The sequence below is a fragment of the Schistocerca americana genome, chromosome 2 (genome assembly GCF_021461395.2).
Source record: "Schistocerca americana isolate TAMUIC-IGC-003095 chromosome 2, iqSchAmer2.1, whole genome shotgun sequence".
Classification (NCBI taxonomy): Eukaryota; Metazoa; Arthropoda; class Insecta; order Orthoptera; family Acrididae; genus Schistocerca; species Schistocerca americana.
The window spans coordinates 959,531,911-959,556,913 of record NC_060120.1 but is presented as its reverse complement, the minus strand read 5'-3'; the positions used below and the strand labels follow the sequence as shown (position 1 = coordinate 959,556,913).

Here is a 25,003-nt window from a genome sequence, read left to right as displayed (position 1 = left end):
TGCAGAGGACTCGTCAGCACCCAGACCCGGCAGTAGTTGGAGCGGGATCCGGATATAGATACACCGAGGAGGGTTGTAGGCACTTTTGTGCTCTATTTGAAACTTATACGTCGTAACAGGAGGCTGTTACAGGGTTTCGAAAAAGTGATCCTTTACTTCTGTTGTGAAGTGTACTGCGCTTCGTTATTCCTTTTTTCACTCTTGTGTTTCTGAATGTTCGATTAGCATGTGCTGTCTTTTTTCTCCTAATTTCGATACCGCCCTTTCACTTATTCATGAATTTTCCTCTGCTTTTCCTATGATCGCTGTGTGTGCATTTTCCCTAGCCACGCAATAATGTGCAAGATAAATGATTTACTTATAATTAGGCTAATTCAAAACGATCAAAACACGACATGCTTGGTGCCTAGGAGACATTACGGCCTCATGATATGGTTTCAACAGGCACTTCCCAGAAGGCGTCCGCTATCCCGCAGCTGCTGTGTGGGCCTTCGGTCGTTATATAAGGCGGCTAATCAGCGGCAGCGAGCAGTAGCTGCACAAACACGCCAGCGCACAGTTCGGACAACATGGTAAGGTAGCGCCCCAAGCAGGTAGATTAAGCACGCCCAACAGCATTCGCGTCACTCTACACGGCAGGGAACGAGGACACTTCCGTCAGTTCTCCCCTGTGTCAACTTCATTCAAATTTCACTGTAGTAAGTTATTTCTCGATTTGTGACTGAAACCGTTCAGCTTCATAGAAATGTTACACTTGTTTTCAGATGGTCTGTGCCAGTTGTGTTTGAACAACATACACTGAGATGACAAAAGTTATGGGATAGCGAAACGCATATATCCTGATCGAGTGCCAAAAATACCAAACTTCAGGCATTACATCTCATCACAGACAACGCACTGTCCGACGGCCTTCACTTAACGACCGAGAGCAGCCACGTTTGTCTAGAGTTGTCAGTGTTAAAAGACAAGCAACACTGCGTGAAATAACCCCAGAAATCAATGAGGGACGTATGACGAACGTATCCATTAGGACAGTGCGGAGAAATTTGGCGTTAATGATCTATGGCAGCGGACAACCGACGCGAGTGCCTATCCTAACAGCACGACATGGTCTGCAGCGTCTCTCCCGGGCTCGTGACCATGTCGGTTGGATCCTATGCGACTGGAAAACCGTGACCTGGTCAGATAAGTCGCGATTTTAGTTGGTAAGAGATGACAGTGCGGTTCGAGTGTGGCGCAGACCCCCACGAATCCATGGACCCAAGTTGTCAACAAGGCACTGTGCAAGCTGGTGGTCGTTCCATAATGGCGTGGGCTGTGCTTATATGCAGTGGACTAGGTCATCTCTTCCAAATCAACCCATCATTGACTTGAAATGATTATGTTCGGTTACCTGGTGACGATTTGCGGCCTTTCGTGGCTTCTTGTTCCCATACATGTCACCACGTCACAATTGTTTGCGGTTGGTTTGAAGAACAGTCTGGATCATTACTGTGAATGATTTGGATACTGAGATCGCCTGATATTAACACCTTCGAACATTTATGGGGGTCTGCCAGCCGAGGTGACCGCGCGGTTCTAGGCGCTTCAGTCCGGAACCGCGCTGCTGCTACGGTCGCAGGTTCGAATCCTGCCTCGGGCATGGATGTGTGTGATTTCCTTAGGTTAGTTAGGTTTAAGTAGTTCTAAGTTCTAGGGGACTAATGATCTCAGATGTTGAGTCCCATAGTGCTCAGAGCCATTTATGGGGTCTAATCGAGAAGTCAGCTGGTGCACAAAATCCTTCACTGGCAAATCTTTCGCAATTACGAACGGGTGTACAGGCAGCATGACTCAGTTTTTCGGCACGGCATTTCCAACGACGTGTTAAGTCCATGCCAGGTCGAGTTGCTGCCGGACAAAAAGAGGTCCGACACGATGTTAGTAGGTATCCCATGACTTTTGTTGGCTCACTGTAGTCAAGATTTCGCATGGATACACATCGTAAACCATGCAGAACCGTATAGAAACGGCGTACATACTTACGTGCCTTCTGCAACCTAGTGCTTTCTTAGGAGTAGATCTACTTCGTTGCTCCGTGCAGTAATCTGACCGAGGTTGCCCGTGCATTCTCGAGTATCGATATTTAGCAGGTGAATATGTAAGTAGGCTGTTTATGTTTTCTTATTGGCAACGTTACGTAGCGCTCTGTATGAGAATCACTGGCTGTGCTGTGTGCAGTCTGTGGCTAGTTTGCATTGTTGTAATACTCGCCATTGTAGTGTTGGGCAGCTGGCTGTGAACAGCGCGTAGCGTTGCGCAGTTGGAGGTGAGCCGCCAGCAGTGGTGGATGTGGGGAAAGAGATGGCGGAGTTTTGAAATTTGTCATGAACTGCTATATATATTATGACTATTAAGGTAAATACATTGTTTGTTCTCTATTAAAATCTTTCATTTGCTAACTATGCCTATCAGTAGTTAGTGCCTTCAGTAGTTTGAATCTTTTATTTAGCTGGCAGTAGTGGCGCTCGCTTTATTGCAGTAGCTCGAGTAACCAAGATTTTTGTGAGGTAAGTGATTTGTGAAACGTATAGGTTAATGTTAGTCAGGGCCATTCTTTTGTATGGATATTTGAAAGTCAGATTGCGTTGCGCTAAAAATATTGTGTGTCAAGATAAGCACAGTCTCGTATATAATTCTTCAAAAGGGGACGTTTCATATGTCGACCCTTAGCCGAGGATACCTCACTGGAATCTTCTGATATTTTCTTGTAGTTTGTGTAATTAGTGTAGCTTTTGTTTATTACTAGCGCGTAATTATAGAGAGAATTTCCTTTGTAGTTGTAGTTTTTCATTGTTGTACATTAAAACAGTTGTGGCATGCATGTAGATTTGCAGCAAGTATTTCGCAGCTGCGCTTGCAATTAACTAGATATTATTTTCAGTGCTATGTTAATGTGTTCTCTTATTTTTGCTCTTCAAATTGTGCTTTTCTGTGTTATCGTGTGAAATATTGTGACAATAATGGCGTGTGAAAAACGTAACACTAGGCTCCAAAGTAAACAGAGAAATAATAGTGACGACGAGCGTAGCTTATCAGAGTAACCAAGATTTTTGTGAAGTAAGTGATTTGTGAAATGTATAGGTTAATGTTAGTCAGGGCCATTCTTTTGTATGGATTTTTGAAAGTCAGATTGCGTTGCGCTAAAAATGTTGTGTGTCAAGATAAGCACAGTCTCGTATATAATTCTTCAAAAGGGGACGTTTCAAATACTACTGGAAACATGAAAGATACATGAATTTTCTGCATTACAGATGTAGTTCTATTTTTTCCTGGGAATTCATAACTTTAGGTTAATAAAACCACGTTTTTATTAGTGTGGTCTTCAATCCTAAGACTGGTTCGAAGCAGCTCTCTACCCTACTCTATCCTGCGCAAGCTTCTTCACCACCGAATAACTACTGCATCCTACAACTATTTTAAGATGTTTACTATAACCAATCCTTGCTCTCCCTTTACAGTTTTTGCCACCCACACTTCCCCGATTTCCAAACTTACCATTCCTGAAGATGTGTCCCATCATCAGATCCCTTCTATTAATCAGTTTGTACCACAATTTTTCCTCCGTTCAGTTCAAGACCTCTTTATTAGTTTATCTACACACCTGATCGTCAGCATTCTTCCATAATACTAAATTTCAAAAGCTTGTATTCTCTTCTTGTTTAAACTCTTTATTGTCCATGTTTCACTTACGTACAAGGCTATACTTCCTAGCAATTCAATTTATCTTCAGAAATTCTTTTCCTACTATTGCCAATCTGCAGTTTACGTCTTCTCCACACCGGCTACAATCAATTATTTTGCTGCCCAAACAGCAGAACTCATCTACTACCTCTAGTGTCATTTCCCTATCTACTTCCCTCAGCATTGCCTGATTTAATACGACTACTATTCATTACCCTTGTTTCACTTTTGTTTATATTCATTTTAAAACATATCGAAAAATAATCATGTAGTTTTTTCGTGTTCCCAGGACAATTCTAGACAGTAACGATATTTGTCTTGGAACTAACTCCTCAACTCTTCTGAAAACTGGCTTGGAATTGATTATTTAAGCGATAGTATTGTATCTTTTGATATTGGCCTGCATCTACGCTTCAGAACTATTAATAAACTCCAGAATGAGATTTTCACTCTGCAGCGGAGTGTGCGCTGATATGAAACTTCCTGGCAGATGAAAACTGTGTGCCCGACCGAGACTCGAACTCGGGACCTTTGCCTTTCGCGGGCAAGTGCTCTACCATCTGAGCTACCGAAGCACGACTCACGCCCGGTCTCACAGCCTTACTTCTGCCAGTATCTCGTCTCCTACCTTCCAAACTTTACAGAAGCTCTCCCGCGAAACTTGCAGAACTAGCACTCCTGAAAGAAAGGATACTGCGGAGACATGGCTTAGCCACAGCCTGGGGGATGTTTCCAGAATGAGATTTTCACTCTGCAGCGGAGTGTGCGCTGATATGAAACTTCCTGGCAGATTAAAACTGTGTGCCCGACCGAGACTCGAACTCGGGACCTTTGCCTTTCGCGGGCAAGTGCTCTACCATCTGAGCTACCGAAGCACGACTCACGCCCGGTCTCACAGCCTTACTTCTGCCAGTATCTCGTCTCCTACCTTCCAAACTTCACAGAAGCTCTCCCGCGAAACTTGCAGAACTAGCACTCCTGAAAGAAAGGATACTGCGGAGACATGGCTTAGCCACAGCCTGGGGGATGTTTCCAGAATGAGATTTTCACTCTGCAGCGGAGTGTGCGCTGATACGAAACTTCCTGGCAGATTAAAACTGTGTGCCCGACCGAGACTCGAACTCGGGACCTTTGCCTTTCGCGGGCAAGTGCTCTACCATCTGAGCTACCGAAGCACGACTCACGCCCGGTCTCACAGCTTTACTTCTGCCAGTATCTCGTCTCCTACATTCCAAACTTTACAGAAGCTCTCCTGCGAACCTTGCAGAACTAGCACTCCTGAAAGAAAGGATACTGCGGAGACATGGCTTAGCCACAGCCTGGGGGATGTTTTCAGAATGAGATTTTCACTCTGCAGCGGAGTGTGCGCTGATACGAAACTTCCTGGCAGATTAAAACTGTGTGCCCGACCGAGACTCGAACTCGGGACCTTTGCCTTTCGCGGGCAAGTGCTCTACCATCTGAGCTACCGAAGCACGACTCACGCCTGGTCTCACAGCTTTACTTCTGCCAGTATCTCGTCTCCTACCTTCCAAACTTCACAGAAGCTCTCCCGCGAAACTTGCAGAACTAGCACTCCTGAAAGAAAGGATACTGCGGAGACATGGCTTAGCCACAGCCTGGGGGATGTTTTCAGAATGAGATTTTCACTCTGCAGCGGAGTGTGCGCTGATACGAAACTTCCTGGCAGATTAAAACTGTGTGCCCGACCGAGACTCGAACTCGGGACCTTTGCCTTTCGCGGGCAAGTGCTCTACCATCTGAGCTACCGAAGCACGACTCACGCCCGGTCTCACAGCCTTACTTCTGCCAGTATCTCGTCTCCTACCTTCCAAACTTTACAGAAGCTCTCCCGCGAAACTTGCAGAACTAGCACTCCTGAAAGAAAGGATACTGCGGAGACATGGCTTAGCCACAGCCTGGGGGATGTTTTCAGAATGAGATTTTCACTCTGCAGCGGAGTGTGCGCTGATACGAAACTTCCTGGCAGATGAAAACTGTGTGCCCGACCGAGACTCGAACTCGGGACCTTTGCCTTTCGCGGGCAAGTGCTCTACCATCTGAGCTACCGAAGCACGACTCACGCCCGGTCTCACAGCCTTACTTCTGCCAGTATCTCGTCTCCTACCTTCCAAACTTTACAGAAGCTCTCCCGCGAAACTTGCAGAACTAGCACTCCTGAAAGAAAGGATACTGCGGAGACATGGCTTAGCCACAGCCTGGGGGATGTTTTCAGAATGAGATTTTCACTCTGCAGCGGAGTGTGCGCTGATACGAAACTTCCTGGCAGATGAAAACTGTGTGCCCGACCGAGACTCGAACTCGGGACCTTTGCCTTTCGCGGGCAAGTGCTCTACCATCTGAGCTACCGAAGCACGACTCACGCCCGGTCTCACAGCCTTACTTCTGCCAGTATCTCGTCTCCTACCTTCCAAACTTTACAGAAGCTCTCCCGCGAAACTTGCAGAACTAGCACTCCTGAAAGAAAGGATACTGCGGAGACATGGCTTAGCCACAGCCTGGGGGATGTTTTCAGAATGAGATTTTCACTCTGCAGCGGAGTGTGCGCTGATACGAAACTTCCTGGCAGATGAAAACTGTGTGCCCGACCGAGACTCGAACTCGGGACCTTTGCCTTTCGCGGGCAAGTGCTCTACCATCTGAGCTACCGAAGCACGACTCACGCCCGGTCTCACAGCCTTACTTCTGCCAGTATCTCGTCTCCTACCTTCCAAACTTTACAGAAGCTCTCCCGCGAAACTTGCAGAACTAGCACTCCTGAAAGAAAGGATACTGCGGAGACATGGCTTAGCCACAGCCTGGGGGATGTTTTCAGAATGAGATTTTCACTCTGCAGCGGAGTGTGCGCTGATACGAAACTTCCTGGCAGATTAAAACTGTGTGCCCGACCGAGACTCGAACTCGGGACCTTTGCCTTTCGCGGGCAAGTGCTCTACCATCTGAGCTACCGAAGCACGACTCACGCCCGGTCTCACAGCCTTACTTCTGCCAGTATCTCGTCTCCTACCTTCCAAACTTTACAGAAGCTCTCCCGCGAAACTTGCAGAACTAGCACTCCTGAAAGAAAGGATACTGCGGAGACATGGCTTAGCCACAGCCTGGGGGATGTTTCCAGAATGAGATTTTCACTCTGCAGCGGAGTGTGCGCTGATATGAAACTTCCTGGCAGATTAAAACTGTGTGCCCGACCGAGACTCGAACTCGGGACCTTTGCCTTTCGCGGGCAAGTGCTCTACCATCTGAGCTACCGAAGCACGACTCACGCCCGGTCTCACAGCTTTACTTCTGCCAGTATCTCGTCTCCTACATTCCAAACTTTACAGAAGCTCTCCTGCGAACCTTGCAGAACTAGCACTCCTGAAAGAAAGGATACTGCGGAGACATGGCTTAGCCACAGCCTGGGGGATGTTTTCAGAATGAGATTTTCACTCTGCAGCGGAGTGTGCGCTGATACGAAACTTCCTGGCAGATTAAAACTGTGTGCCCGACCGAGACTCGAACTCGGGACCTTTGCCTTTCGCGGGCAAGTGCTCTACCATCTGAGCTACCGAAGCACGACTCACGCCTGGTCTCACAGCTTTACTTCTGCCAGTATCTCGTCTCCTACCTTCCAAACTTCACAGAAGCTCTCCCGCGAAACTTGCAGAACTAGCACTCCTGAAAGAAAGGATACTGCGGAGACATGGCTTAGCCACAGCCTGGGGGATGTTTCCAGAATGAGATTTTCACTCTGCAGCGGAGTGTGCGCTGATATGAAACTTCCTGGCTGTGGCTAAGCCATGTCTCCGCAGTATCCTTTCTTTCAGGAGTGCTAGTTCTGCAAGTTTCGCGGGAGAGCTTCTGTGAAGTTTGGAAGGTAGGAGACGAGATACTGGCAGAAGTGAAGCTGTGAGACCGGGCGTGAGTCGAGCTTCGGTAGCTCAGATGGTAGAGCACTTGCCCGCGAAAGGCAAAGGTCCCGAGTTCGAGTCTCGGTCGGGCACACAGTTTTAATCTGCCAGGAAGTTTCATATCAGCGCACACTCCGCTGCAGAGTGAAAATCTCATTCTGGAAACATCCCCCAGGCTGTGGCTAAGCCATGTCTCCGCAGTATCCTTTCTTTCAGGAGTGCTAGTTCTGCAAGTTTCGCGGGAGAGCTTCTGTAAAGTTTGGAAGGTAGGAGACGAGATACTGGCAGAAGTAAGGCTGTGAGACCGGGCGTGAGTCGTGCTTCGGTAGCTCAGATGGTAGAGCACTTGCCCGCGAAAGGCAAAGGTCCCGAGTTCGAGTCTCGGTCGGGCAACCAGTTTTCATCTATTAATAAACTATTCTACTTGTGGGGTGAGACGAAGAATACACCGACTTTTAGTGACTGTATGATGTCTTTGGTATCATGTTCTTCACATTTAACATGGAGTTCACTATTGTCAGTTGTCTTTGCAGGTGCCCCTGAGATCAATAACTGCATTGATCGCCTTGGCCGTTGTGGTGTCCTGCGTTATCGCTATAGATATCGACTGCAAAACGATCAAGATAAAATGTATAGCTATTGACCCGGTCGAATGCAAGGAGGACGGTGGGATCTTCATTCCTAATGGTGGTTTATGTGGCTACTGCGACAGCTGCCGTAAATACGTGGGTGAGTATCCGCACATCCGCACGTTGTGTGTGCTTTTCTCTCTACTGTTTTGCTGTTTTGGCGTTCATATGCACTATTCAGTTATGTGCGGGATTCAGTGTCGGTTCTTTAGCGACGTTCGCCACACTTGTTTCGGTTCACCCACCAACGGTGAGCCAGTAAAACTTGTTAAATATCCTCTTATATGCATACAGTAGTTGATGTCGCCCCGACATTCTTTTCATTGTTATATGTATCATCATTCAAAAACAATATCTGTAGTCATTTCATATGAGAAATGAAGTACAGACACACCTAATTTGAAATGAAAGGAACATTACAAAAATGTTATGCATAGAGACAGCAAACAGACAGATGGTAGATTTTGAGACTATTTTTGTAGTAACCACAACCAACAGCGGGAACGCCTTGGGCCGCGGATCGGAGCCGCCAGGCGGGGAAGCCGCCGGCGGTGGAGCACGCACCACCGGGTAAACACAGGACGAGTCGGACGACAGGCCAACGACAACTGACAACAACCTACCACGACCGACTATGAGCGACACAACAAGGAGGAGATAAACAACGGAGGCTTGTAGAAACCACAACACCAAACACCAAACGTAAATCCACTCGGAACCAGAGCCAGGCAAATGTCAACAACGAGCAACGCCCAGAACGCAGTACCGCCGAGATAGAAACGAAATCCAGAGCGAGTACCAGACTGGCTGGACTAGGGAAGAGCGGGTCCCTATATACGAAACCGGAGGGAGCGGCTATAGGCCGCTGTCTGCACGTGGCTTAGCGGTGGCGCCGTCGCTGCGCGAGAGCCGCTGCGCGGAATAGCCGCTATCGGCTGACCACGACCATTTGTTCTGCCGCGTGTTCGACTTCCGCGGCGGAAGGTACTAGAATTTTTTTGTAATTCTTCTCCTATTTTTATCATTTTTATTTCAATCATTACCAATCCTGTGTCGTTTTCCCCATTTTTTGTCAATTTTCTGTTATTTTTGACGGCTTTCAGTTACCATACGCTTTCAAAGTTTTTCAAAAGGAAGCATTGCCATGACTTTAAAGTTCGTTTCTGTCATATTATTCCACTGACGTATCTACACTTTTCTAAAGTGTGAGAGCAGCTGCCTTGAGTCTATATCTGAAAATTGCCGGAAATCTGCCTTCAGCACAACAGCAGACGTTTGCTGCTACGTTGGAAAGTTTCTTTTCCACTAAATTGTGAAGAGATTTGCATCCCTTTAAAATATCTGCACTACTCAGACCTGTCATTCCAACAATACATAGTATCGATAGAGAACAGCGTCATTTCCTACGGTTCAGACAAGAACTTCTGACTGTGAACATTGACTGGTATCTACCTGTGGCCATGGTAGTCCGCAGCCTATACTGTGCAACACAATTAAAGTGTGACTTTTTCAAAAAACTCCATAACTGTCTCCCATTGCGACACAGAAACTTGACTTTTGGCTCAAAGGTGCCACACCCTTCCTGTGTAATGGTGCAAAAGCTTAGCACCCTGAGACGTCATCCTCGAGCACGGCGAAGGTGTCGACGAATCCGAAGAAAACGCCAGAGCTCAGTATTTCGTGTGCGCTGTAAGGTGGGTTAATAATGTCATATTGGCATCAAATAATTCTATCCACCCCCACCGTGGACGGGTCGCACGATGGGAAGGTCGTCACACCGCCTCTTACCCACATTTAACTCCTTACTTTGACGACTCTGTGATGGAAGTCGTAACCGCGACGCCCAGCGCTGAAATCTCGCTGTTTTCTTTTTGTTGGCTGAGGAAAACATGTCAGACACACCAACGCTCAGTACCGATACGAAAAGGACACAGGGGGCTCATAAAGGGATTGGTTGCCACGTATTTCGCAGTCGACAGCGACAAATCGCAATGCGATGAGCAACGGACGACTTTCTTAACAACTTTTGATACTGCTGACACACCCCGGACAACTTAACACTTGTCTAAGAACATCGAAGTCCTGCAACCCCTCTGAACGTGATCACATCCCTTTGGAGTGTAATGCGAAGGCAGTTTTTGCTGTGGTGTACAGGTTGGAACCATTAGGGACGTTCAAAACCATTCGACGAAATCTGAACGTGATCCGAAGCAGCAAATGATGTTTATGCCTTTTCAGCCCCCCTGCTTTGCGCCCTCCTGTGGCGTGCTCACAGAGGGGCGCGACATTGACACATGAGTAAATAAATCGGCTAAGGATCCCTCTATGATCCCTCAATTTGGTTACTCCCTCAGTGCCATCAGCACACCGTTGTTGAGCACTTTAAAAATGTACCTGTAGATAAATGGCCAGTCACTGATTCTTGTCTCCCAGTGTGACAGGCATCCCTTTCGACACCCCAGCTAGCCACATGCAAAGTTTAAGGGGTCTCCAAATCGATGCCTGTGACTCTGATCCCTAGGAATCAATGACTAGCTGTCTGTGTACAGGAGCATTTCTAAAGTTCCCAACAAATGTGCGCATGCGGTACCGAGGATGCTGCCAGACTAGGTTCCTGTTTATTCATGAGTGTGTCAATGTCGCAGCCTCATACATCACGCCACAAGAGGATATGAGACAGGATGGCTGACGAATACGTACAAAATGGTTCAAATGGCTCTGAGCACTATGGGACTTAACATCTGAGGTCATCAGTCCCCTAGAACTTAGAACTACTTAAACCTAACTAACCTAAGGACATCACACACATCCATGCCCGAGGCAGGATTCGAACCTGCGACCGTAGCGGTCGCGCGGTTCCAAACTGGAGCCCCTAGAACCACTCGGCCACACCGGCCAGTTAAATACGTACACCTTTTCTGCTTTGGATCACGTTCAGATTTCGTCCAATGGTTTTAAATTGTCCCTAGTCCTCCTTTCCGCATAACAAAGCGAAAACTGCGGTCGCACTGCACTCCAGAGGAGGATGATCGAGTTCCGTGGGGTTGCAGGCCCACGATGTTCCGAGACGTGAGTCATTCATCGGTGTGGGGGCGAGGGGGAGGGTGGCGTGTCTGCAGAGTCGAAGAAAGTCAAGAACACTATCGTGATGTGCATCGCACAGCAAACTGACGTTTTTTACGGTGAAATGTGTGGCAATCTACGCCCCAAGGGAAGGAGTGGAGTTACTGATGCTGTTTATGCCACCACCTGACGCCGTTCCGTGGCGATACTGGTCAGCCATGTGTCTGAAGTGTTTTCCTCTGCCACGATAAGAAAACCACGTGATTTCAACGGTGGTTATCGCGGTTCTGACATCCATCAGATAGGCGTCAAAGAAAAGCGTGAAATGTGGGTAAGACGTAGTGTAAATACTTTCACATCGTGTGATACGTCCACGGTGGCGTTGGGCAGGTGAAATTTGATGCTAATGTGACAACAGCTGCTAGCACAGCGAAGACCAATGTGTATGTGACTCGAAGTTACGGCCTTTTCGAGAGCTAAAAGAAGAGTGAAAACTGCTACATCACACCGCGCTTCTCGCTGAATGCTGAAGATCCGATGGGTAGATTACGTAACTAATGGAGACAGAATGAAAAGGCTGACAGGACACATCCTGACGCACTATGAAATGGCTAATTTGGTAATAGAGGACAGTTGGACGGTGAAAAATTGTAGATGGAGACTTCACTTTAGTGCAATAAAAAGTTTCGAATGGATGCAAGAGGAGACACTTGGTTTATCCTTCCCCCCCCCCCCCCCCCCCTCCTCCCTTTCGTCCTGGAATAGAAAGTTTTTATTCATTACAGAGTGTCATGCACTTCTAGGAGTGATTTCCCGTGATTCTGCTAGACCTCTCGTTTAGACACTTGTTGTATTACGCGGCTGAGATTATTATGACTTTAGCAACTGCTATATCGTTTATATCAAAAATTGTAATTTTACAGTCTTGCCCCACCTCCCCCCACCACTCTTCCGGTCGTTGTCAGCTTCCATGACCAGAGCCGCTACTTTTCAGTCAAGTAGCTTCTCAATTGACTTCGCAAGAGCTGAGTACACCCCGCTTGCCAACAGCGCTCAGAAGACGTGGACGGTCACCCATCCAAGTGCTAGCCAAGGCCGATAACGCTTAACTTTGGTGATCTGACGGAAGCCAGTGTTACCACTGAGTCGAGGCCGTTGGAATAATTACAAAGGTTAGATCTTCTGTATCCTCTGACATGTTGTTTACCATGTATTAATGTTTACATGCAACTGATTATGAGGCTACAAGTCACGAAACCGATAGTGCCTTAATAAATTGGTTCGAAATATAGCTGTTTGCGGAGTTCATGATAAAAAAAAGCTGTCTAACTAAACTGCATAGGAAAAGGACCATACATTGACGGAAAAGAATCACAGCTCTAAGAAGGAGTTGTGTAACATAGACTAAAGTCGCTAGTGTAGTTCTACATCTGAAAGATGACGACTATTCAAATTTCGCGGCAGTCGCATACGAGTGGCGCTAGTAGCGCCAGTATGAGGATGCAAGTCAGGTTTGCTTTAAATACACTCTGTAACGGTCGAGACCGTTAGTTACCTTTGAGCATGGACGTGGTGTGGTGCTGTTGGTCAAGAAAGCCTTTAATGTGATAAAGACGCCATTATCAACCCTTACTGAGTTTGAATGAGGTCATGAAATAGGGATAGGTGAAGCAGGATGTTCCTTCTGCGATACTGCAGAAGGACCTGGCAGGAATATAGTCACTCTACACGACAGCTGGCAGTGGTACTCACTAAAATATAGGGTCGCAAGAAAAGCGGGCTCCACACGGCCACATGGCACTACCGAGAGGGAAGACTGTCATGTTTGGCATAAGACTCTGGCACAGCGTGCTGCATCTGCAGCAGCGCTTTGAGCTGCAGCTGGCACCACAGTGACACAACGATCTGTTACAAAGTGGTTACTTCAAGGACGGCTTCGAGCCAGAACCCTGTACCATGCATTCCGCTGAACGCAAACCGCCACTATTTGTGATTTCAGTGGAGCCAAGCAAGAGCTCATTGGAGGGTAGGGTGGAGGTCTGTCGTGTTTTCTGATGAAAGATGGTTCTGCCTCGATGCCAGTGAAGGCCTGCAACCAACCTGTATGCGTGCTACATGCACTGGACCTACATATGGATTAATGGTCTAGGGTGCGATATCGTAAGACAAAGGATCACTCTCGCAGTTATCCCACGCACCTTAACTGCAAATTTGTATGTCAGTCTGATGATTCGTGCTGTATTCATAAACAGCATTTCAGGAGGTTTTTCAACAGGATACCGCTCACCCATGCACTGCTGTTGTAACCCAACATGCTTTACAGAGTGTCGACATGTTGCCTTGGCCTGCCCAATCACCAGATCTGTCTCCAATCGAGTACGTATGGGACATCATCAGACGTCAATTGCAGCCTCATGCAGAAACGGCGTTCGACGCCATTTATTCACAGACCAAGTGCAACAGGCATGGAACTCCATCCCTAAACTTACATTCGGCACCTGTACAACACAACTCATGCACGTTCGCATGCTTGTGTTCAACATTATGGCGGTTTCACGGGTTTTTAATGTACCATCATTTCACATTTGCAATGGCTTATCTCGCTCGTAGGGTAATTTATTATACAGGGTTTGTATAAAAAGTAATGAGACTGAGCTTGTGAATCAGAATTTATTGTAGAAATCGCTACAACCACTTAGAACTCTTCAGTCTATGACCCTTGAGAGTCAACAACCCGCTGCATGCGAGATTTCCGTTATTCAAATGCTGCCGCAAACTCGGAATCCTGGATGGCCTTCAAAGTCTTCATCGTGGCGGCTTGGATCTTCTCCAGGGTCCCATGGCGGTGTCCTTTCAGGGAAGTTTTAGTTTCGAGAACAAAAAAAAGTCTGGCGGGGCCATATCAGAACTGTACGGGAGCTGGGGAATCGTTGGAATCCAGATCCACCATGAAGCAGGTGTGACTCGGTGCATTGTCACGATGCGGCTTCCAATCATTGGCCATGGTTGGCCTCACGCAATGGACCGTGCCTCTCAGTCTCTTGAGTTCGCAATAAAAAAACACCGCTGACAGTTTGGCCTTGGGGCACAAACTCACGACGAACCACGCCCCTGACGTCGAAAAACACAATCAGCATGGCTTTAACCTTTGATTTGCTCATGCAAGACTTTTTTGGACATGGGGATGCTGTGGTGTGCCATTCGGCACTCATGCGCTTTGTCTCCGGGTCATACTGAAACACCTAGGTTTTGTCTCCAGTAATAACGTTACCTAAAAATTGTGGATCAGCTTCAGGGCTCTGGAGACTGTCTTGGCAGGCGTCCATACGTGCTTGCCTTTGAACAGCTGAGAATATCCTTGGAACCATCTTGGCGCAAATTTTCCTTATCGACAATTCTTTGGTGATGATGTTGTACACTGTCATTTTATCAAGTCAGAGATCATCTGCTACCATCCTGACACTTATCCGACGGTCAGTGTTCAATAAACCGCGCACACGGTCGATATTTTCGTCAGTTTTGCTGGTTGACGGGTGTCCGGAGCGGTTCACATCCTCAACGCTCTCCCGGACCTCTTTAAAGCTCTTCGCCCACCTGGAAACCTGGGATTTTGACAGGTAATCATCGCAGTAGTCTTGCCGACACATATCCAACGTTTCCGTACCCGATCTTCCTAGTTTCACACAACACTGGGATGGCTTAAAATTGCTCGATCGTTTGCTGCGTGTTGCGCCACGATCGACGCCATTTCTCTACATTAATTATTTTTTGTTGTTGCGATTTTCCGTTAGTGTATTTAAGATCTAGCTACTTCCTGCCTTGAGCCACTCAAACGATAGAGGGCTTATGCACGAAAGAGATGATCAACGAACTTCAGTATCAGATGTACAGAAGAGGCATTCTGCATCAGGATATGGCTTACTGTTGAAGTTCCAATAGCATACGTTCCTATAACAGTCAACAAATGTATTGCTCTCTCTCCTTGGCACGTCGTCCCCAAAAGACCATTAATATGAAAGTACAATGATTCGAGGCCACACAGAGGCTTACCTGCAATCGTCCTTCCCGCGAACCATTCGCGACTGGAACAGGAAAGGGGAGAAGTGATATTGGTACACAAAACACCCTCCGCCAGACACCGCAAGGTGGCGTGCGGAGTATAGATGTAGGCGTATAAGTGAATTTTATGATCACAATTACTGCTTGCTAGTTCACTGATATTACCTTGTACTTTTTTGCCTAGGAACTTAAGAAACATACAGAACCGAAACACTCAAGTCAAACATGACATCACAAGTAGCTAGCAGTCTCGGAATCTCCACATTCATATCGTCTAAGCTGTAAGGCACGCAACGAACAAAAGCGTTTTGCTGATGGGAATTCTTAAAAGTGTATGTAGTAATTGTAGTAGTATTTGGCTTTAACTGGCATTCCTGCTGAAGGTGGAGAGGTTTGAGGCTTCATACCTTAAATTAAATGCAGGTTACAAAGTACTCACAACACCATGTGCATAATCAAATCTGTCAATATAAATTAATCAACGGCAGGGTATCATAAATACATTATCAAAGCTTCGATTCAGTTGATAATTATTCTGTCTCAGAACATAACCACTGATACAGCGGAGAATACAATTGCCCGTGCGTGAAATTTGTGGCATATTGGGCCAAAAAAACAAACGGACAAGAACTTCATCATGCACTGGAAAATGCTGGAAATATTTTACTAAATGAGAGTGTGATGAATTCTAATAGCCTGTTATCCGAATGGATCAATAAAAGGCCGATTCTGCACCATGTGTCTCAGTCTCACTGAACAATGAATGTTAAGTCTGAACTTACGTAAATGCACATTATAGACAGAAAATGCTGCAAACAATATTACGCCAAGTAGAGCGACGCTAGCCACAATCTCACCATACATTTGTGACTCATTGTATGAGACTGACCATCAAAAATCAGCTTCAAAACGAGTTAGTACATCATTCTGCCCAATTTTCTTCGTCCGCTAAAAGAACTTGTTTTTTTTGTATACTTGCTGTAATGTCGTTCTTGTCACACAACTGAATATTAGCGTCCCAGCGGCGCTTCTTCTTGAAAAAACTTGTTCTTTAGCTGAAGTTCCGATAACCGCGACTTAACCCGAAATTTTGGGTGACATAAACACAAAAAATTCTATACACGTTTTCTTGATAGCGCAAATTTCGTTTAAAAAAGACTGCAACTAGTTTCATCAGTGTCTATTGTCGCAATAAAAGTGTAATTAAACGTTTCTATAGTCCGGAACCGCGGGGCTGCTACGGTCGCAGGTTCGAATCCTGCCTCGGGCATGGATGTGTGTGATGTCCTTAGGTTAGTTAGGTTTCATTAGTTCTAAGTTCTAGGGGACTTATGACCACAGCAGTTGAGTCCCATAGTGCTCAGAGCCATTTGAACCAAACGTTTCTAAATCGTATTTAATTAACACATTTCGTATTGTTTACTAGTTAGGTAGACTAGATCTAGGCCTAAATTTTCCGAGTTATAAACGTATAAAAACCTGACCAAGCACCCCTGATAACGTAAATTCTCTAAAAGCAAATTAATTACAAATTCATTCTTCTGTCATTGTATCTCTAAATCAGTACAAAAAAAAACAACAACAAACGCACATAAGACCTTTGTGTCGTTTTTTGTTTACACACAACCAATCTCGCGTCCTTGACAAATTTAAAACATTCTTTAAACTTAATTGTTCTTTCGAAACTGACCATGAGTGAGAAATGTGGGTGCTGTTGTAGGGTAGTGAGTAGAGGGATTCAGGAAATATTTTCACGGGAGAGGGGGGGGGGGGATGCAGTGGAGAGAATGTTGGGAGAACAGAAGAGGCTCACTCCTAAAACTACAGAGTATGTAGTAGGAACATTTTGATGGGGGAACAGGAAGGCAAATCTGTGCCCTTCAGGCACAGTTGGAGGAAGCAAGGAAGGAACTCATAAGGATCAAGGGAGATAAGGGGGAGGAGGGAGCTTCGGAACTGGCAGCTGGTAGGAGGATAGGAAGAAAGAGAACGCGATTTGACAGTTTTATCATCAACACCAAAAACAGGTATCTACCACTGCCAGAGTTAAGTGGAGAAGAGCCTCAAGTAGAACGAGGAGCAAGAAATGTGCAACACACTTCAACCGAGGCCAAGAAGCCTACGAATGTACAAAGTGTTAGGAAGAAGAAAGTACAGCTGCTAGGTAGTAGCCATAGGCGAAGTGTAGGCCATCAGTTACAAGAATTTAGGGGCAGCGTACCAGGCCACCAGTATCTTCAAGCCAAATGCAGGGCTTAGTCATGTGATAGAGGACCTAGTGTCTTTATGTAAGGGATTTTACAAAACAGGACCATGTAGTGATAGTGGGTGGGGCGGGAAACAGTTTGGACAGGGATGGGGCATATTACATAGGTGGTGATTTGGATTGTTTTGGGGAAGGAGACCAGACAGCGAGGTCATCGGTCTCATCGGATTAGGGAAGTACGGGGAAGGAATTCGGCCGTGCCCTTTTAAAGGAACCATCCCGGCATTTGCCTGGAGCGATTTAGGGAAATCACGGAAAACCTAAATGAGGATGGCCGGACGCGGGATTGAACCGTCGTCCTCCCGAATGCGAGTCCAGTGTTTAACCACTACGTACATAGGTGTTGACCTGGACAAGATAGCTTCCCTGACTCATGGCACCAACATACACTTTGTTGAGCTGTTCCGGCGTCGTGATCGACCACACCTTGATGGAGCTGTGAGGCGAATCAATGTGGGGTTAGGGATGGCTCTGAGGACAACCAACTTGGCTCATGTTTCTCTGGTGCCCGTCGGGACTATCGACAGATGGAGTTTCACTAGGCATGCCCTACATCTAAACAGGACGGGGAAGGAAAGATTGGTACAGCTGATTCATGAAAGTATAGGGGGTGGATCTCGGACCACACATGGTCAAATACCTATTGTCATAGGTAGGAAAAGTAGGTCTTTTTAGGATAAATCCAGACAACAGGTTCCCCTGTATCTCCAACAGTTTAAAAAATAGTGAAACACTCACTCACAAGACAGATTTTATCACGTCAAATATCACATATACCAGATGCCACAAAGAAAAACAAACTATTGGAAAGAGTAACATGGTGCAATTCACAGATTTAACAATCCTCCATCAAAACATGCAATCAATAAAAAATAAAATACAACTATTAGAAGCTGAGCTCCAATCTTTGAACTGCACAGTAGTTCGTATTACTGAGCACTGGTGTAGAGACACAGGAATCCAAGATGCAGTATTATCATTATATGAAAAGGCAAACTCTTACTGCAGAACTACTTCAAGGGGTAGAGGATCATGCATTCCTTTTCTGAAAGTAACGTAGTTCAAATTAAGACATCAACTCAGTACCGTAAGTGAAGACAAACACTTTGAAATATCAGCTGTTGAATTAACAGGGCTTGATATCACCAAGAAATTTATCATTCTGTGTGTGTGTATGTATCTCCCAGTGGTAGTGTGGACACTTTTTTCAATAAGTTAAGTTCTAGATAAAGTCTCAAGTACAAAGGTCAACATAATTCTGTGTGGGGACATTAACATCAACACTAACATCATAAATGAATCCAGCAGGACCTTCATAAACATCCTTCAAAGTGTTGGCATGTCCCTATTGGTCAATAGTGCAACATGTGGTGTCACCGCCAGACACCACACTTGCTAGGTGGTAGCCTTTAAATCGGCCGCGGTCCGCTAGTATACGTCGGACCCGCGTGTCGCCACTGTCAGTGATGGCAGACCGAGCGCCGCCACACGGCAGGTCTAGAGAGACGTCCTAGCACTCGCCCCAGTTGTACAGCCGACTTAGCTAGGAAAGGTTCACTGACAAATACGCTATCATTTGCCGAGACGATAGTTAGCATAGCCTTCAGCCACCTTATTTGCTACGACCTAGCAAGGCGCCATTACCAGTTTATATTGAGATTGTTATTAATGTATCAACAAGAGCGATGTTCTCCAATTATGGATTAAAGTTAAGTATTACATCAACTACGTACTTTATTTGCTACTATAAATTCCCTTAACTGTTCCAGACCTCACGCCAGTCTGCGTGAGCTTAGCGTGTGCCTTTCGGCATCCTCGCATAGTGACTTGGCTGTCTTGCCAAGTCACAACACAACAATGGTTACCACAATGACTTCATTAGTAATTGACCATGTGGCCACAAATTTGGTCAGGGAAAAACGTGATGTAGCTGTAAAAGATCTCGGACTATCAGACCATATCTATCAAATATCAACAGCAAAGTCAGGCATCGAATCATTCCCTAAACTGCAAGCCTACAAACGACATCAATCAGAAATCAAAATAAAACTAGAAAAACAAGGCTGGGATGAAGTGTATAAAGAAACCAGTGTGATTATGAAATTCTCTTAATTCTCGAAATTGTTTAAAATGAACTTTGAAAAGGCACTTCCAAAGGTATGCATGTCTGTATCAACATCTCATAAAAAAAACAAAAAAAAACGGAAAAGAGCAGTTATTAAGAAGTCCTCCCAAACATTTAAACACCTCAGTTCCATGAAAAAGATTCGCAATGATCCAGAATTCTTAAATTCCTATCATAGATACAGAAAGATCTGATCCAGAATCCTTAAATTTCTATCATAGATACAAAAAGATCTATAGGAAGGTACTGACTGCTGCAAAAAAGTCACTTCATGACAAAATAATATATATTGCAGAGAATAAAAGCAAAGCAGTCAGGGATGTTATAAAAAAGGAAAAGGGGAGAGACAAATAAACGGAGAATAACATACTGCTAAGGGGGGGGGGGGGGGTGATAAAGTAATAAATGATCCACACTATTTAGCAAACTATGTAAACGAGCATTTTTCAAGTATTGCGGAGAAGTTACAGCAAAAATTCCCCCAAACATATATAAAACCTGTAAATAATGTTGCACTAAATACAATGATGTTACTTCCAACCACAGAGAATGAACTCAGTAACACAATCCAAAAATTAAAAAATAAAAAGTCAGTAGGCTTAGATGAAGTACCAATGTGTGTACTGAAACAATGCATAGGGATTATACAAGGCCCCTTAACAAATATAATAAATGAATCCTTCACATCAGGGACATTTCCAGAGCAGTTGAAACAGGCAAGAGTTGTACCTTTGCTTAAGAAAGGTAATGCAGAAGACATAGAAAATTACTGGCCCATTTCCCTGCTGTCAGCATTCTCAAAAATAATAGAAGCAATTATGAAAGGCAGATTAATGAATTACCTGAATAAATACAATCTTTTAAGCGAATCAGTTTGGTTTCCAAAGTGGCAAAAATACGGAGTTAGCCATAGTGGAATTCACAAAATTTGTGCTTGATGCTCTTGATAAAGCTGAGTGTGTCACAGGCACATTTTTGGATCTTTCTAAGGCGTTTGATACAGTCGACCACAAGAATTTATAAAATAAAATAGAAGCACTAGTAATAAGAAGGGTAGCTAGTGACTGATTTCGATCATACCTAACAGATAGCACACAAAGAGTAGAGATAACACATACTTCAAATAGATCTAAACATGTAGTAAAACACTTATCAGAACATAAATACATTAATATAGGGGTTCCACAAGGTAGCATATTAGGACCAATACTGTTCCTGATATACATCAATGACTTCCCCAGTAGTGTTACTCATGGTGAAAAAATCCTCTTCACTGATGACAGCAATATTATAGTCACTGAGAAAACAAGAGAACTCCTTACCAAGAAAGCTAATGAAACTCTCAAGGAAGTTTATGATTGGTCAATACGTAATAAAGTGACATTGAACATAAAGAACTAATGCCATGAATTTCAGTTTTAAGGGGAATAATGACAATGTGAAATTAAATGTAAATGGCACCTCTAAAGACTGTGTAACAAATGCAAAATTTCTGGGAATGAATATTGATTCTCAGTTGAAGTGGTGTGAACACACCAAGGTACTTCGAAACAGAATGTCATCAGCATGTTATGCCCTTAGAATCCTATCATCAGTGTGTAACATGCAGTGTCTTTTAGTTACATATTATTCATATATACACTCAATTCTTAGCTATGGCAGTCTTTTTTGGGGAACAAATGCACAAAACGCGAAAACAATTTTTAAACTCCAGAAAAGAGCCATAAGAATAATAACCAAAAACACTTGTTGAGCTCATTGTAAAGATCCATTCAAAACACTGGGGATTTTAACTGCTCCATGTGAATACATTTACCAGTCAGTTGTACACATCAAAAATAACATTGGTCATTACAGCTCTTTCCATGTCCATGCAACAAGAGATAGACTCAACTTACATTTACCAAGAAAAAAAAATACACATAAAACTCAAAACAGCATTTTCTGCCAAGGAATAAAACAGTACAATAAATTACAAAAAGAGATCAAAGAAATTGCAAAAATACACTTATTTAAAAAGGCAGCTAAACAGCACCTGTTATGCTATACATTTTATATATTGAAGGATTACTTAGCTAAAACAGAGTAGGGGTTTGATAAAAATGTTATGCAAATAAATAATAATAATAATGATTATAAAATATCCAACATTCCACATAACACCCTCACTTTATGTTTTTTTCCTTCTTTTTTCCCTTTCTAGAAATACTTACCCCCAAGCTATGTGTGACACAATACTAACATCTCTTCCTCTTCCTAGAGTTCAACATCTCACTCATTGTGGAGGGATGCTGACTCAGTTTTTCAGGATAGCAAATGGGAAGTTGTGGTACAGAAAATGGCCCATAGATCACCAGTGTGTGTGTGTGTGTGTGTGTGTGTGTGTGTGTGGAGCGAGTGAAGTATTATGAAACAATGTGTGTATAGTGCATGCAGTGACTGTTAGTGAGATGTGAGTGAACAATGTGGCATTACATTATTTAATAAGTTATTTGTAAAAAAAGGTATTGTATACCAGGAGTAAATCTAATGATTGTCTCTAACTAGAAGTCTGTGAATATATGTGTATACGATTTAGCTTATTTTAAATTGATCTAAATTTCTAAATCCTTTGACATGTCCTATATCCTTCAAAAAAGAGATCTACAGATGAATAAAGCTACTATTACTCACCTGTAGCTGAGCTTTAGCAGGTGACCACCCAGAAACGACGATAGGAAACGACCAGACAAGACTCCACTAGGCTGAATTGTCTCCTTCGAACGAGCATCCACTCATAGAGCATGTGGCTGCCCTCGATTGTCATTGTCTGTCGCTTCAGCTCGCCGGAGTCTATTGCTTCATATATTCCTTCTCAGGTAGTCAAAGACTATGATACCTTCGGTGACTGAATATCTTTGCAGTATGCTTGCGATCCAGAGCACACGGGAGAAGTATTGTTCTGAAAGTTAACATTGCCATAAGAAACTTACACAGGAAATACGTATATGACGTAACAGTGACACTGAAATGGAGAGTTTCTTGGTAGAAATTCGTGGTCTCCGTAAATACATAGCGTTTGCTGACGAAAGAACGGATGTCTGGCAGTAGCGAAACAGAGGGAAATTTTTGACTAGAAAGTGAGTGAGATAACTTTGAAATCTGAAATTAAATTTCCAAGGAGATTACGGATCGCTACGGTTTTGGCTGTCTCTCTCAAAACGAGCTAGCATAAGCACAATAACAAAATCTGCTGGCTCGCTCTTCCTATCCAGAAGGGAAAAAGGAGGGGTAGTGGAAGGTTCCAGAAGCTTTGTGAAACGCCTGCAGTACTGTTCGACCAATTAGAAACAGCTGCATTTACTAATGTCGCTCTATGGGGTTCGTAGAAAGGACAGACATGTGTAAATATTAATGATGTGTTTGTTATATATGAGGAAGTTAGCGAAACGTTATTAAAATGACAGAATTATTATAAAAAGCCATTGAAATTCAACTCACATCTTGCATACAAGAATTATTTAGCAACGTCTATATAATTGTGTAACAGAGGCTATGGAAACATATTGCAACCGATACTTATTTTGATAAAATTTTGATAATATTGTCTTCTTTAAGAATAAATCAAGGTTTTGACAAATCTCTGTCCTCACTGGTGATATCAGATATCTCTCTTGCGTAGTATCTTGCTTGTGTAATATCTGAAAGCTGATCTAAAATAACTGTAGTAATCGTCGTTTTTATATTGCAGGTGAAGGAGAATCTTGTGCGGGCCAAGATGTCTTACAGCCACCAACGCCAACGCCCACTTGTCAAGAACCTCTTGTTTGCGACCCAGACACGAAAACTTGTGTCAAAAGTGAGGTCAATTGTGTAAAAAGTAAGACCCATCCAAAGATACAAGAGTACTCAGTGATTTAAAAAAATTACGTCATGTTAAAAAATGTATCCCATCGCCGATTTATTTTATGTACCTACTGTAAGCACTTTGGAAATAAAATTCAAATTTTTTGTCAGTCTGTTTATCCAGAACATTTCTAAATATGCAAATGTTGTATACCTGTGACATACACTGTTATTGGCTTAATATATTTAACAGTTCTTTTTAGCCTACACCAATCTGCTCTAATGTATCTGTATGTAAAGCAACAATGCTTTTAAAGCAGTTATTAACTTCGTCATGCTGCAATTGTTCTTCTGTCAGAAGTCTTGTTCATAGACGGATGCTCTTTTGCTAGGAGCTGGATTCAAATAGCTGTTCCACCCTGATGGATTTTTTAAAGATAGTTTTCATCAGATATTTGAGTTGAAGATAGAGAAGATTCTATCAACAAAATCATGGTACTTTCTCCAAATCTTGTCTGGTTCCCTACAGTACCTCATCTCTGAAAATGTCACTCATAACTAGTAACTAAATATCAAGCATGCTGTGAATACAGTAACTGAATGCTACTATTCATTCAGCTTAAACATTCACAATAGCAGAAAACGATTTCGAGGCTATAGTACCTTAACGATGGTTGATTTACACACTTGTAAATAAACCACTGTGACAAAGCTTTGTCAGACAATAATAAATAACAAACATCATTTATTAAGAGTGTTTTACCAAATGGTACTTGACTTCGGTAGAGTTTGATGCGTGGCATTTGATGTCCTGAACCTAATACAATGATATCTGACTTTGATGTCTTTTGGCAGTCTCTGATATTGTAAACATCGCAGATAGTAATGTTTTTTTCGTCATAGCGTATGGTTTCTAAGTTATAAGAAGTGGCAGTTTTATGTGTTATATTTGTCACAGAAAGCGTCTTTGTATACGTGAACACATGGGTGATACATAAGTCTTTGGTTAACAAAGGTTGTTTTACGAGCAGATGACGTCACTGCCTCTCAGCTGTGAGCAGGTGTCTGTAGTCGGTGGTCAGCAGAGAACAGTGCAGCTGGCAGACATGATGGACCGATAGGAACGCCATCCATCCCGATATATTGGGACCGTCACCGTTATGGACCTTCTTGTCCAGTCATCCCGACAAGACCCAATTTTGTAAAATACTGTTACGAGCTTCGCTCAAGTACTGAAGTAACGTCAGATGTTAGCGCAGCATGTAAATGAAGCCTCACTTAGTTTTAGTTATGCCTCACAGATGGCGTTGCATGTTGCGTATCCTGTATCGACGACACAAGCACCTTCGTGATCTAGCGCCATCATTTGAGAAAATATTAAGTCTTCTCCAGCAATACAGCG

General features: G+C 44.0%; 1 protein-coding gene across 1 annotated transcript; it reads left to right on the top strand.

Moving 5' to 3' along the window:
* Positions 1–519: 519 nt before the first annotated feature.
* LOC124596108 lies at positions 520–23,771 on the top strand. The gene is made up of 3 exons (XM_047135118.1): positions 520–572; positions 8,168–8,363; positions 23,507–23,771. Exons 1-3 carry the CDS (start codon positions 570–572, stop codon positions 23,674–23,676), a joined length of 369 nt encoding a protein of 122 aa, XP_046991074.1. The 5' UTR covers positions 520–569; the 3' UTR covers positions 23,677–23,771.
* Positions 23,772–25,003: the final 1,232 nt, after the last annotated feature.